The 12,879-nt window shown below is 31.3% G+C and overlaps 3 protein-coding genes across 3 annotated transcripts; 1 reads left to right on the top strand and 2 right to left on the bottom strand.

Annotated features, from left to right (window-relative positions):
• LOC120207896 (probable histone H2AXb) lies at nucleotides 1-870 on the bottom strand. The gene is made up of 2 exons (XM_039207298.1): nucleotides 573-870; nucleotides 1-290 (listed from the first exon to the last, which is right to left on the bottom strand). The coding sequence occupies exons 1-2, from the start codon at nucleotides 771-773 to the stop codon at nucleotides 69-71; spliced, it is 423 nt and encodes a 140-aa protein (XP_039063229.1). The 5' UTR covers nucleotides 774-870; the 3' UTR covers nucleotides 1-68.
• Nucleotides 871-4,033: 3,163 nt separating this feature from the next.
• Nucleotides 4,034-6,195, top strand: LOC120207899 (gibberellin receptor GID1A-like). Its single transcript, XM_039207301.1, has 2 exons — nucleotides 4,034-4,228; nucleotides 4,839-6,195. The coding sequence occupies exons 1-2, from the start codon at nucleotides 4,190-4,192 to the stop codon at nucleotides 5,832-5,834; spliced, it is 1,035 nt and encodes a 344-aa protein (XP_039063232.1). The 5' UTR covers nucleotides 4,034-4,189; the 3' UTR covers nucleotides 5,835-6,195.
• A 2,644-nt stretch (nucleotides 6,196-8,839) lies between these two features.
• On the bottom strand, nucleotides 8,840-10,902 carry LOC120207900 (cingulin-like). The gene has a single exon (XM_039207302.1). It carries the CDS (start codon nucleotides 10,802-10,804, stop codon nucleotides 8,855-8,857), a length of 1,950 nt encoding a protein of 649 aa, XP_039063233.1. The 5' UTR covers nucleotides 10,805-10,902; the 3' UTR covers nucleotides 8,840-8,854.
• Between the last annotated feature and the right edge of the window lie 1,977 nt (nucleotides 10,903-12,879).

The raw sequence follows: 12,879 nt of genomic DNA on the forward strand, positions 1-12,879 counted from the left end.
AAGAAAACATTGCATATCACACAACAGTTCAAAACAAAACCCAAGAAATCAAAAGGATAAGAGAAATGCTAAAACTCCTGGGAAGCGGATCCAATATCACTCTTGTTCTTTCCCGCTTTACTGGGAAGAAGATTCTGGTGAATGTTGGGTAAGACACCTCCATTTGCAATGGTGACCGAACCCAACAGCTTGCTCAACTCTTCATCGTTTCTCACTGCTAGTTGGATGTGCCTTGGAACTATTCTATTCTTTTTATTGTCTCTCGCTGCGTTTCCAGCAAGCTCCAGAACCTGATAACAAGTAAAAACAATATCAAAAAGGGTCTTATTTTCCCCCTATATTATTCAACCTTCAAGAAACTGTTTTATTTATTGATTGACTAATAGTACAGATCAATTAACCAGATATCAAAAAACGAACCCTCGAATCAATTAACCATCAATCCATCATTTCAACCCACATCAAAACTCAAATTAAATAAATCGTAATGAAGAACGTAAACGATTATTAAATCACAATTTTTTCCCTAAAAAGCATAGCCGCACAAATCGATTAACCACAAGAAATCTCACCTCGGCAGCGAGGTATTCCAATACGGCGGAGAGGTAGACGGGAGCTCCGGCACCGACACGCTCGGCATATTTCCCGGCTTTCAAGAACCTAGCAATCCTTCCCACCGGAAACTGAAGACCGGCCTTATGTGACCTGGAAACCGCCTTGGATGACTTAGGTTTCCCTCTCCCTCCTTTGGTTGATCCTTCCTGGGGGCTCATCTTTCAGAATCCCAAACCCCTAATCTTGTTGGTAAAAAGGAATAGAAGATTTGGAATGGCAAAGGTGTCGGCCTAAACTGATAAATGGATGATTCGAGAGAAGAGGGTTGTGCGCGGAACATTATATAGCAAAGCTTGGTGGAATGTGATTGGTCATTAGATGATCACGAGGATTGCAAACGTGGCACGAGATTTTGAGTTTTCGCGGGAAACATTATATATTTCCTTTCATGTTTAGAGTTCTCGCGGGGCACTTGTTTCTTGGTTTGAATATAACAAAATCGTAAATATATAAGAGCCCGTTGCTCCTCCTAAAAAGAGCCCAATTTCACCTAAATATTCTTAGGATAAATTATATGTTTAGTACTTATATTATTACTTTTGTTCCTTTTTTATACCTAAACTTTATTTTTTAAATCATACTTAAATTTAGTTTATGTTTCAATTTGGTACATATTATTAAAAAATTAACAGAATTGTTGATGTTAAATATTTTACTTTTTCAAGGGTAAACTACATCGTTCATCACTCAATTATCTTCTCACTCTTGTTTTGGTCATTGAAATTTAAAAAGTTTTAATTTAATAATAAAACTTTTGAATTACTCTTATTTTAATCAATCTAATTTATTTTATTAATATTTTTATATGATACTAAATTTATTACTATTTTGTTATTAATATATATGCCATGTAGGATTAAAATAACAAATTAAATTAAAAATCTAAAATCTAACCCAAATCCTAAACCTAAAAATTATTCCCAATTCATGAATCCAAATTATAAACCCCCACCCCCATCCTCCTTAGTGTCGTTTTTCGATCCACCACCGTTGGTTTTTTCGGTTCCAACGTCCTCCGCCGCCTAAGCTTCATAATTCTACTCCTCCATGAAACATCAACGCTATAATATACCTATTTCGATTGCCATGCCTTCATGCATCTGCCAATACATGTGAGTTGCTATGCTTGTAGACAAGTCAAAATCATTTTGAAATTAATGATTGTATATAGTACGTGTTCAAGTGTAGCTACTGCACCATCAGTTTTTCCCCTTCCTCAAAGTTAAGGTCCCTATGCTTCAAAGCTTTTCATTCTCCTTACTCTGAGATATATTGTGATTTCGATGTTGAAAATTATTGTGTTGATGACCGGTTTCACAACATATTTCTGATTTCATTCTAAATTGTCAACTTCAATCTACAGATTTCATTTTAATTCGGGATCTAAGGTTTAGGTATAATCTTTAGGTTTGAAATATGGGTTTGATTTTAATTAATTTTTTTAATACTATGCGACGTATAAGTCAATATAATAATAATAGATATCATATCATGACAAATATTAATAAAATAAAACAGAGTAATTACAATAAGAGTAATTTAAAAGTTTAATGATAAAATTGAACATTTTTAAATTTTAGTGATCAAACTAGGGGTGAAAAGATAGTTGAGTAATGAACGGTTTAATTATCTCTTTTTCGATGATGATTTGGTAACATCAACGTTAAATTTTTAAAGATGCATATCAAAATGAAAACTAAAATAAATATTAGGTATATTTTTAAAAAATAAAATTTAGGTGCCAAATAAAATAAAAGTTATTTACTTATGTACTAGATATGTAGTTTATCCTATTTCTTAAATATACATGAGAAATATTGAAAATTAAAATAGTGCAAAATGATAACAAACAATAAATAATACTATTTGAGGATATTTGGATTGAAAATTCGGGACCCGATATAAACAAAGTCTATATAAAGTTAATTTATATTCAAAAGATTTTAAATTATTTTGTATAAATTTTGATGATGTATATTGGCACACCATTTATTTTCAATAACTAGCTCGACAATATTATATTTTAAGTATTAAATTTGATGATACAATGTAAAAGGAGATTCAATTTACAAAATATAACTTAAATGATTATGAAATCTAATTTTATTATATCATTGTCAATGAATTAACATTCAGCTCAAGCGATCTTCGATTTTTTAACAAAAAATGACGGGTTTATAATATATGAATAGTTAAATAATCATTTTATAAGTTTTAATAATTAAATAACTAAAAAATAATATCTTATAATTAAAAAAATTATTTTTTTTAATATTTAATAGTGAGATAACATATCAATACCTTATATCGAAATACCATTTGTATACTTCATCCTTAATTCTTATGAAAGGTTTGGAATGTTCCGTGGAAATAAATAAAGTAGGGTTGGAATGAATGGAGAAGGGAAAAGCCAAGAAGGTGGAATTATTATTGGGATTGGTCATTTGGGGCACTACAGATTTTCTTTGGCTGGATGGGTCCACACAGTAAATTAAAATAAATGATTACATAAATTATGGTCCAATTTTATTTTGTTATTTTGTTATTTTTAATTTAATTGATAAATCTATTTAATTCAATTTATTTAAAAAACCAACTCAATGAATTTAAATTTAATTTAGAAAACTCTTTGCATGTATTTAACTAAATATTTTGGGTTTTTTCTACCCAATTAAATAAGTTTTTAATGGGCAAAATTAGGAAAATAATATGGGTAGGAACTTCAAAAAAGTGATGAAAAATTATTTTGAAATATAAATCATTTCCTATAATGCACATAAAACTCGTAATGTGAAGATGGCGAGTTTGAAACTTGTAACGTTAAAGTAACAAATTTCATACAATTTTTATCTATTTTATATGATAAGTTATATCTTTTAATATATTTTATGAACCACATCACCTACACATGACAAGTTTTATTTACACTGTAATAAATAACTTATATCTCAAAATAAATTTGAAGGAGTTATATTTTACTAATTAATTATTTAGTATGTATTATTTATCTTATTTTACAGTTCTTGACTTCTTGGTGTGTAGAATAAATAAATAAAATATTATTTCAAAAAAATATATATGTATATATATATATAATTGCATCACAAAAATATATAATTTTAAATCCACATGTAAGGGACCCACGCGACGTAAATCCTTCGGCTACTCATTTTGTCGTGTCGTCTCTCATGTCCCACATTCACTCTATGAGTATTTTAGCACCACACCCTTAGAATTTCTAACCTGCGCACACCATCTTATCCTTTTCAACAAGTTACAACTGAGATTTATCTTTACCGTCTCTTTATCTGTTTTTATTCAAGAAATTATTAAGAAATAAAAATAAAACTTTTTCACTTTTTGCTCGTATGCTTATGGACTTTGGAACAGAAAAAAGAAAGAAAGAAAAAAGGAATGGCAAAGGAGGGATCTCTAGCGTGGAGAAAAGACTAAAATCTTTGTTGGGTTTCCTTTTCATTTGATTTTTGGTTTGTGATATGAATTGTGAGTCTTTGTTCAAAAATATCTATTTTTAGCTTCTGGGTTTTGTTTTTGAGTGTTTAAAGAAGGGGAAATGTCTGGAAGCAATGATGTCAACCTCAATGAGTGCAAGGTACAATCTTTTTTTCCCTTCATTTCATTGGTCAACTTGTATTGCTTATCTCTAAACTGGGTTGTTAAATTTTTGTTAAATGGATTTTGATTTATTTTCGGGTGATTTAAGTTGAATTACTGCTGATCTTTTGTTAGAGCTGGATACCTTATCTAATCTTCTTTATAAAGATTTTTGTACTGTTTAAAGATGATTCCGTCGCTGCTTATAGAAAATTTTATTTATATGTTTCAACATGATATTTGAGTTTGTTTTCCAAGAAAGTTGGAGTTTTTTTATTTGGTTAAGCCTTTGTAGTAGTTTTTTCTTTCTTTCTTTCTTTTCTTTTCTTTGCTGGTGTTCATTGGATTTTGAAGATCATATATAGTTATTGGTTTGGATCAGCTTGCTTTGTAGGATGGTAACTTTTGACTTGAATACTTTGCAAAATTTTTGTTTATCTTTGCAAGTGAGTGTAGCTAATGTGTGGGTCTATAGGGTTTTCAGTTCATGTATTTGATGAATTTAGAGAGGCCAATATTAAATAGGTTGTAAAAGATCTTCTTTGTTCTAGATTTGATTTCATGATGTCTTGGTTGCTAACATGCTGTGTGTATATCTTATTGCATAGATGGTGGTTCCCCTAAATACATGGGTCCTCATCTCCAGTTTTAAGTTGGCTTACAATCTTCTTCGTCGACCGGATGGCACTTTCAATCGTCCCTTGGCAGAGTATCTCGATCGTAAAGTCACTGCTAATCTGAACCCAGTTGATGGGGTTTTCTCATTTGATGTCCTCATTGATCGTGCTACGAGCCTCCTTTGTCGGATTTACAGACCTGCAACTGCTGAAGAGCCTCAACCGAGTATCGTTGACCTCGAGAAGCCTGTTGTGGGTGAGGTTGTCCCTGTTATAATTTTCTTTCATGGTGGGAGCTTTGCACATTCCTCAGCAAATAGTGCTATATACGACACTTTATGTCAACGGTTGGTGGGTATTTGCCAGTCTGTTGTTGTTTCTGTGAATTATCGACGTGCACCTGAAAATAAATATCCGTGTGCTTATGATGATGGGTGGACCGCTCTTAACTGGGTGAACTCTAGATCATGGCTTCAAAGTCAGAAAGATTCAATGGTTCATATATATTTGGCTGGGGATAGCTCTGGTGGTAACATAGCACACCATGTTGCGGCACGAGCCGTAGAATCTGGAATTGATGTATTGGGAAATATATTGCTCAATCCAATGTTTAGTGGTCAAGAAAGGACTGAATCCGAAAAACATTTAGATGGGAAATACTTTGTTACTCTACGAGACCGAGACTGGTACTGGAGAGCTTTTCTACCTGAAGGCGAAAACCGTGACCATCCTGCATGTAATCCGTTCGGTCCTAATGGTAAAAGCCTTGAAGGAATCAAATTTCCAAAGAGTCTTGTGGTGGTTGCCGGATTGGACCTTATTCAGGATTGGCAGTTGGCTTATGTCGAAGGGCTTAAAAAGGCTGGCCATAAGGTTAAACTTCTATATATGGAACAGGCAACCATCGGTTTCTACTTGTTGCCAAATAACAATCACTTCCATACTGTCATGGACGAGATAAGTGAATTCGTGAGTTATGACTGTTAAATAGAATTAACTTTACATACAGGCAGCCATAAACGACACGATCTCGTGGTGGTTAGGAAGTTTGCAGTTACTGTCGCATTGTTGACGAAGAAGAGGTATTTCAGCATGTCTGGACAATGGATGTTATATGGTTTGACGAAGCTCTCGTACTGGTTAGAGCCTTTTTGTGTACGTTTAGCACGGACTACTAAGTTCAATAGGTATGAACCCTGGCTTCTTGCCGCATAAGACGGGAATACATATGCATAAGGAATGGTAGTTGATCAAAGAGTTGGTGTAGGGCTAGTGTTATGTTTTAGAACATGGATTCGAATGGTTCCTTGGTATTATGACACTGTACGTTCAGACATGGCGTTAGTATTTGTAAAGTTTGCTTAAAATCTGCCCTTTTAGCTTTTCGTTTTTTGATTATTGCTGTTGAATTGTTTGAAAAACTCCTGTGGGCAAGCCCACTGTAATCTGTAAATACAATTATATTGTTGTACAAGATATGAGAAAATTTTGAGTTTGAGATTCATGGGTTATGATTATATATATTTATGATAGACAAGCATGGAAATCCATATGTTCATATATATATATATATATATATATATATTTGAATGTATATGTTCATATTTGGTTTCATTCTGTACTTAAATATTTAGCATGCTGATCAACAATGGGTTTGTTTGTTTGAAAGGCTTGCATAACATATAAGTACCTAAAATATATATCACTTTTTTTTATTTAAGTGCCCAAAATATTTTTTGATTAAAATAAGTATCTAAATTTATCTTTTTGGTCAAAATAGGTATCTAAAGTTTTCATTTTTTTTCATCTAACTACCTAAAGTATTCCTTAATTGATGTCACATGTCAACTCTTTCAAAACTTAAATGAAAAAAACTGATTATTTTAGGTACCTATTTTGACTAAAAAATATAAATTTAGATACTTATTTTGATTAAAAAAATACTTTAGATATTTAGATTGAGAAAAATAATATACTTTAGGTACTTATTTATAACATAAACATTCTAGAAAATATATGTCATTTTCAATTTTTATATATTTTTAGAAAATAGAAAACGATTAAAAAACGTGATTGATTATAAAATTAGAAAAGGCTTTATGAAAAATAAAAATATATGATAATATGAAAGTATAAAAATGTTTTCAATATCTTCATTAAATTGTCTTGAAAATTTTAAAAATAGAAACAAACGAGATTTAGATTTTTAACTTGTACATGTTTTCGGTATCTGAAATTTTCAAACTTTTACCCAAAAAAAATCAATGTGATTTCAGAATTTTTTCACATTCAATGTGATCCTTAAATTGAATTTTTTAAATAATTTAATTTTTTAGTATTTTTATATGTCATATATTAAATATATTAGTAATTATTTACATTTTATATTTTAAATTTAAATAATTTCTTAATTTTTATAAAAAAATAATTAAGTCATTGAATTTTTGAAAATTCAATGGCTCCACAAACTTATCAAAAAAAAACAATTAAACCTATTTACCATATCATTGCATATCATGTATTGCCATAATAACATCATGAACTATCATATCAATGAACTATCATATAAACGTCGTGACTATTAACGTTTGATTTTGTTAGTTATAGGATTATATTATTTTTCTTACTTTAAGGGACACATTCAGGTGCTACACTAGTTTTTCTCTCAAAAGTTTAAGGGTTTTAAATACTAACTAACTGACTATATATATTATTTTAATGACACTTTATGTGTTATTGTTTACGATATGTACAATAATATGATGAACTACTATATTAATATTGTGTTATCATGTAAGTTTTGTAAATTGTCATATAAGCATCATAACAGTCAACGTTTGATTTTGTTGGTCGAAGGATTAAATTATTTTTTTCTCACTTTAAGGGACACATTCAGGGGGCTACACTAGTTTTTCCCTCAAAAGTTTGAGGATTTTAAATACCAACTAAGCATATATATATATATATATATATATATATATATATATATATATATATATATATATATATATATATATATTTTAATGATATTTTATGTGTTATTGTTTACAATAATATTTTTTAATTTAATTGATGTTTAATATATATTAATATTATATTCTTATTATAAATTAAAATAATTTTTATATTGTGAAAAAAGTTATCTAACTTATTACAAAATAATGGCCATTGAAGAAAGTGAAATGAATAGAATAGCCTCAAAATACAAGAATTGGATGACATTTGTGACTGTCTTATTTGCCACCCTAACTTGATAAAGGTCGCATGGCCTCTTCTGAGATTGGAACCCAAGTATTGAATGTGTAAAATCAAACTATGTTATTCCGACTCCTTATTTTTCTTTAAGTTCGAATACTCATGTGTAAAGTATATTCGAATATGAATACGAAGATGTGACTTTCCATATACATGAAAGAAGTTTTTGAAAAACTAAACAAACTTGTGTTGAATATATCTATATATATTCGAAACTCAAACCCAAATCCGAGAAACATAGGAGCCAGCTACAAAAGATATCACAAATGGCTCATCTCCTATGATATTTGTTCATGCATTTATATCAATACTGAATTAGTCATCATGAAACATACCTAGTGAACAAATATAATGTAATATTTATTCAGAACTTTCTAACCTACTGACAACGTACACACACCTTACAAACGCAGTTACTCGAACTCAGTATTGGCTTGTATTGTTGGGTTCTCCAAAACTCACACGTTAACCCGGATAACAAAGACATGTGTAATCAAAAAGTATAAGCAACAAAATGACATATAAGCAGACAACACATGAGTGTCACTAGAAAAATATGAAGCATTGGCATGTAGCAGTTGAAGAAGGTTATGATTCTTTTCTTATCCAAGAACCCATTATTGATCACTGAGCTAAAAGTTCAAAACTAGACAACATACCATGTTGTACATTAGAGTTTTCTCAGTTAATCCTACAAGTAAACGAAAAAAGTTGAGCTGAAAACAAAGTTAACCAGTAAAACCACAAACCACTCAACGTCCTTTTGCAGCATATGCCAAAGTAATTGCAGCCAAAATTGTGGTTGCAAAAGACACTAAAGTCCAGAAACTCTTTTTCTTTTCGGTTTCCGCCATGGATTTCTCCATCAACACAACTTTCTGCTTCAAGTCTTGAGCCAACGTCTCTTTGTTCTTAAATGCCTTTTTGATTGCTTCCAATTTCATTGCATATGCTTCTATTTCATCTTCGAGTTTCTGTTCAGCAACAACGGCTTCTTCCGTCGATTTCCCATTGTTCTCAGCTTTAAATTGACATAACAGTGAAGCAGTGTTCTCCAACAGAGTCGATGCTCGCTCGTAATTAATGGTGGTCGATTCCATTTTAGCTTTCAAATCACTGAAACTTCTCTTAGCCTCCAAAAGTTCCTTATGCAATCTATCTCTATCTTCAGCCATTGATCTACTGTGACTCTCCATCTCTTCCTTTCCGTTGATTACGTTCCGCCATTCAGCCTCCTTCCGTGCTAGCTCTTCCACAGTTTTCTTGAGTGTATTCTCCATTTTTGTAACTTCTGAACTCAAGTTAACACCATTATGCTTCTCCTCATCGAGTTGTTTCAAAGCATGGTCCTTCTGAAGTGTTACTTGATCAACTAACTCTTGATAACAGCTAACTTCAGAAATCAATTCAATTTTCTTCTTTTGATGATCTGAGCATTCCTCTTGCAGCTTCTGCACAACATTCTTCAGCTCAATCACTTTATTGTGTAACTCTATATTTTCTATCTCGAGACGGCTTTTGGCCTTCTCGATCTCGATTTTATCTCCAGACAATTCCTCAATCTGCTTGTGCATATCCTTTAATTCATTCTCATTCATTTCCAACACCCTTCCAGCCGCAGCAATTTTGTCCAACAACTTCTCAATTCTTCTATGTCTATCCCCTGACTCCACCATTGTTGCCTCCAATAATTTCGACACAAAATCCTTTTCATCCATTAACCTTTCAATGCTCCTTTCTTTTTCTCTCTTCTCTTCCACCAATGCACCGATCTCTATCGCTCTTTCAGCCTCCCGATCCATTGCTTCACAATAGTTCTTTTCCAACTCGAAAATCTTCGACCTCAAAATACCATCTCCCTTCCTCAAACTCGATATAACTTCATTCATTTCCCTCATTTCCTTTTCCATCTCATCAATTTTCAATCTTTGCTCATTTTTCTCAACCTCAATCCCTCTCTTCTCCCTCACAATTTTTTCATTCTCCCTTCTCAAATTCCCAACTTCCTCCGTCGCATCATTCATGTTCTTCTGCAACAAATCTCTATCTTTCATAATCAAACTCTTCACTTTCTCCAAGTCATCTTTCTCCCTAACCAACCTATCATATTCCGCTTTCAGTTTCCCAACCTCTTGTACAAATTTCCTCTGATTTTCCTCCATTTCCATCAGTTTCTCTTTCATCAACTTACCCTCATTAACCTGCAATTCAAAATCTTTCCTTACCAAATCTCTCTCTTTATAAACCAAACTCAACCTTTCCCTCTCATTTTCAAGACTACCCATCAGTCCATTCACTTTTCTTTTCAAGTCCCCGATCATCTTTTCCATCTCAACACCAAGTTCCAACATTTGGGTCCCCGTGTAAACTGAAAACAGCTCACATTGAAACTCAAAGCTCACATCTTTATCACTCTCCTCAGCTTCAAGTTTCTTCTTTTCACTCAACTCAGCCTCAAGAGCTTCCTTGGCTTGAGCCAAGGATTCAATCTGTTGCCTGCTTTCAAAGGCCTCCTTGACAAGTAAAGAGTTTAGAGACTTCAGATTTTGGAGCTTCTCCTTAGGGTCTTCAATGGAAGATTGGCGGCTCAAAGGGTTGGAAGATTTTGTAAAGGTTGAATCTTTGGAAGGGTGATGGGTTTCGTGAGATGGGTTTTGAAGCTTGGGATCATTGGATTGAGGGGTAACTTTCTTTTTGCCCATTCTTGGCAGTAATGGAGATGAGGTTTGGAGCTTGAAGACTAGGGTTTTTTGTTTTACGGTGGAGAAATGGGAAATGGTGGCGACAGACTAATAAAACAGGATTATATGATACGAAGAAGAAAAAGGAGGGATTTTTTGAAGGCTAGTTTTGAGATTCAAATTTTGGGACCAAAGTTCAAAGCTTTTCTTCGGAACTAAAAATAGAAAAAAATTTATGGGATTTTAGGGTTTGGTGAAGCCTCTATGGTTAGGACTTTATTTTTATTTTTTTTTGTTAATTTAGGCTTTGGTAGGGGATTTTTATTCGGTCAAGTATAAAAACGTAATCTGGATTAAATCTTTTAGTTATTATATAAATTTAAAATGATTTATCTTATTTAATTTTAAAACCAATAATATTTCATTAATATTAAATTTTCAAAATAAGACTCAAATCTAATTGTCTATCTAAAATATTTTTATAAAAATATTCAAATAAAAATATAGGTCAAGACTCGAGTTTTTAGTTTCAAAACTAAAAATACCTTAAAAGTAATTAGATATTTAGAATAAGATTCCATACTCTTTTAGTTTTCGAAAATACAGAGTTAATTTGATATTGCTTTTAAAAAGTACTTTTGAAAAGTAAAATTAAAAATTTAATTATTTGAGATTATTGTCAAAAAGTTATTTTTGAAAATATAACATGTTCATTGTAGATATAAGATTGTAAATTAAAAATATAACATTTAAATTACATTTACATTTATTAATACTATAATATTTAAAATATATCAACTTAAATTATAATAAAAATATAAAAAATACTTTAAAGATAATTAATTTATAATATTCTTATATATGAAATATTTTATTAAAAATAAATTATTAATCTTTTTTAATATATAATAATTTCGATACTTGTTTTGATAAAAAAGAATTGTATATACTTAAAGCAAAAATACTTTTCATAACAAAGTCCCCCCACATAGAGATGCACATAGTCGAATTTAAATTTGATCCAAATCGGATTAAAATCGATTCGGTTTTTTCATCAAGTTAAAAAATCGGTTTATAAAAAAATCGGTTCGGATCATAACCGGTTTGGAGGGCCGGATGATGTAACCGGTTTCGGTTTGAAAAAATCCGATTTTCTAAAAAAACCTGTTTTTAATCCAGTAAAAAATCCGGTCATCCAATTTTTTAAACCCCATACCGGATTTTTAAACCCCATACCGGATTTTTTTCCGGATAAAAAACCAATTTTTTATCCGATTTTTTTCAAATCGGTTTTTAATTTGGTAAAAAATCCAGTCGTCCAATTTTTTCCCAAACCGGTTATACTATCCGGTTTTAAAATATCCAATCCGGTTTAAAAAAAAACCGATTTTTCCCAAATTCGATTTCGGATATTTTTTTACGTAAAATCGAATATTCAGATTTTTTGTGCACCTCTACCCACACCACAACTATAAGTCATTACTTTTGCTTAAACAAGTGATTTTAGATTGCCAGAGGCAATCCCAAACGATTTGTTGACTTAAAAAGTTTGAACGCAAGTTGCATAACCATATTTCTACTCAATATCAGGTAATTTAAAAAAAATCAATTAAATTAATTATTTGTTTGATATATATATTATATTAAATCCTTAAATGTTATATAAATTGTTTTTTTTTTTGCTCATCCAATATATGAAATATTACTTTATCAATTATTTTGCCCACTTCCATTACACATAAGTGAAAATAATAGATCATTCGTAAATTAACATATGACGTATTTTAAAAAAATTAAATTATTCACTTAGGGTATAATAACAAAATTAGTCTATCCAAATCATAGAATTAATGTACGACATACCCCAGCAAACAAATCGGGAAGACCAATTTATTCGACATCACCATCCCAATTACATCGTTTGAACTCGCAGTAAATTATAATTGGCTCACACTTAATTCGTCCACACAGACGCCAGTGAGCTCCTTTATGAAAGAGAGATTTCTCAATACCCAGATGGACCGGACAAGAACTGCAGATCACAGGGCAAGACTTATGTGCATAGTTCAAAGCAGAGGAAGCCACGTATATCATGG

Source organism: Hibiscus syriacus, unplaced genomic scaffold, assembly GCF_006381635.1.
Source record: "Hibiscus syriacus cultivar Baekdansim isolate YM2019G1 unplaced genomic scaffold, ASM638163v2 tig00015435_pilon, whole genome shotgun sequence".
Lineage (NCBI taxonomy): Eukaryota > Viridiplantae > Streptophyta > Magnoliopsida > Malvales > Malvaceae > Hibiscus > Hibiscus syriacus.

Bases quoted from the DNA above. Each gene is read 5' to 3' on its own strand.
- LOC120207896 (XM_039207298.1), bottom strand. From the start codon at position 773: ATGAGCCCCCAGGAAGGATCAACCAAAGGAGGGAGAGGGAAACCTAAG. The intron at 291-572 runs GTGAGATTTCTT...ACTTGTTATCAG, and splicing joins TGGAATACCTCGCTGCCGAG to GTTCTGGAGCTTGCTGGAAA.
- LOC120207899 (XM_039207301.1), top strand. From the start codon at position 4,190: ATGTCTGGAAGCAATGATGTCAACCTCAATGAGTGCAAG. The intron at 4,229-4,838 runs GTACAATCTTTT...CTTATTGCATAG, and splicing joins TCAACCTCAATGAGTGCAAG to ATGGTGGTTCCCCTAAATAC.
- LOC120207900 (XM_039207302.1), bottom strand. From the start codon at position 10,804: ATGGGCAAAAAGAAAGTTACCCCTCAATCCAATGATCCCAAGCTTCAA.